The 1,142-nt window shown below is 50.9% G+C and overlaps 1 protein-coding gene across 4 annotated transcripts in view; it reads right to left on the reverse strand.

The window, feature by feature from the left end:
* Positions 1-6: 6 nt before the first annotated feature.
* LOC108448083 overlaps positions 7-1,142 on the reverse strand; it is a 13,495-nt gene continuing 12,359 nt past the window's right edge. For all 4 annotated transcript variants that reach the window (XM_017739945.1, XM_017739944.1, XM_017739947.1 and 1 more), the window contains exon 13: positions 7-151. In XM_017739945.1, the coding sequence (XP_017595434.1) occupies positions 54-151 (98 nt within the window). In that variant the 3' untranslated portion in view covers positions 7-53. The remainder of the gene's footprint in view (positions 152-1,142) is intronic.

Below are 1,142 nucleotides of genomic sequence, written 5' to 3' on the forward strand. Positions count from 1 at the left end.
GCTTGACCTCCTAAAAATAAAGACAAAGAACAATGCTGTAACACAGCCACCATTTACACTTGCCCCACAAACACAAATGGTGACTGACCTTCCTGTGGGAACCCCCTCACCCGGTCCAGGGCGCTCTGCCACGGATTTAATCCCTCCGCATCTGAAAGAAAGCGATGACAAAAGTCAAAGGGCTACATGAGAACTTAACAGCTCCAGCCATCTTGTGTCAATCTAGGAATACCATCTAGAGGCCAAACTACAGCCTACATCACAAATTACAAGTCCCCAGGCCTTGTCCTATTACACCCATATGCCAGACCGTGCAGCAGGGCAGAGCAGCTCTGGGCCAAATTCATGCAGACACCTGTGACACAGGAAAGGACAAAGGAGGGGATGCGATGAAGAGAAAACCCTAGGCGAGAAGAACGATTGCAAGGACCGAGAGAACGAGGAATGAGAGGACCTAGGCGAGACTGACGGTGAGCCGACGAGGCTCGAAGAACCCTGGCAGAAGAAGGACTTATTCTGAGAACCACAAAGACGGATGCCCGAGAATCATACAGTCAGAACCCTCTACCACTCTTCACATTCTGACAAGTCCTAATCCGCTATAATGGATCATTGCGGCATACAGCTGTGAATACAGCTCAGAACAAGACCGTAAAAGACATCCGACTCGACGCTTCTAAAGCGAGATGCAATTCTGATGCGCCTCCAAGCTCTTGCGTCAAAGGATCAGTGGTATCGGCACCGGGCCGAGGAGCACCGAGAGCAGAGATGCTAAGAATAACACCCAGCATTTCCAATAAGCATCTCAAAGGGCTAAGGCAAAAGACCTGCAACAGAAGATGCCCAAAAGACACAGAACATACAATAGAAAAGTGAGACACACTGGGACTGCTCTGCTCACCTCAGCACTGTGATCAAAAGTGAGACTTGCCCTTTAGGTGGCCTAAGGGGCCCCTTCCTGGACATCCCCACCTCCAAAGCTCACTCAAAAATCCCTCCCGGCAAGCCCTGACCCAACACCTCACATTCATTCCCTCAGTGGATTGTAGCCCTCAACTTATCTCTCAGACATCTGGAGATGGGAATCCTCCTCAGGCACAACAGAAGGCCGGCTCACCCTCGGGGAAGCTCCTGTCGTCACC

This window comes from Corvus brachyrhynchos, unplaced genomic scaffold (assembly GCF_000691975.1).
Source record: "Corvus brachyrhynchos isolate BGI_N302 unplaced genomic scaffold, ASM69197v1 scaffold257, whole genome shotgun sequence".
Classification (NCBI taxonomy): Eukaryota; Metazoa; Chordata; class Aves; order Passeriformes; family Corvidae; genus Corvus; species Corvus brachyrhynchos.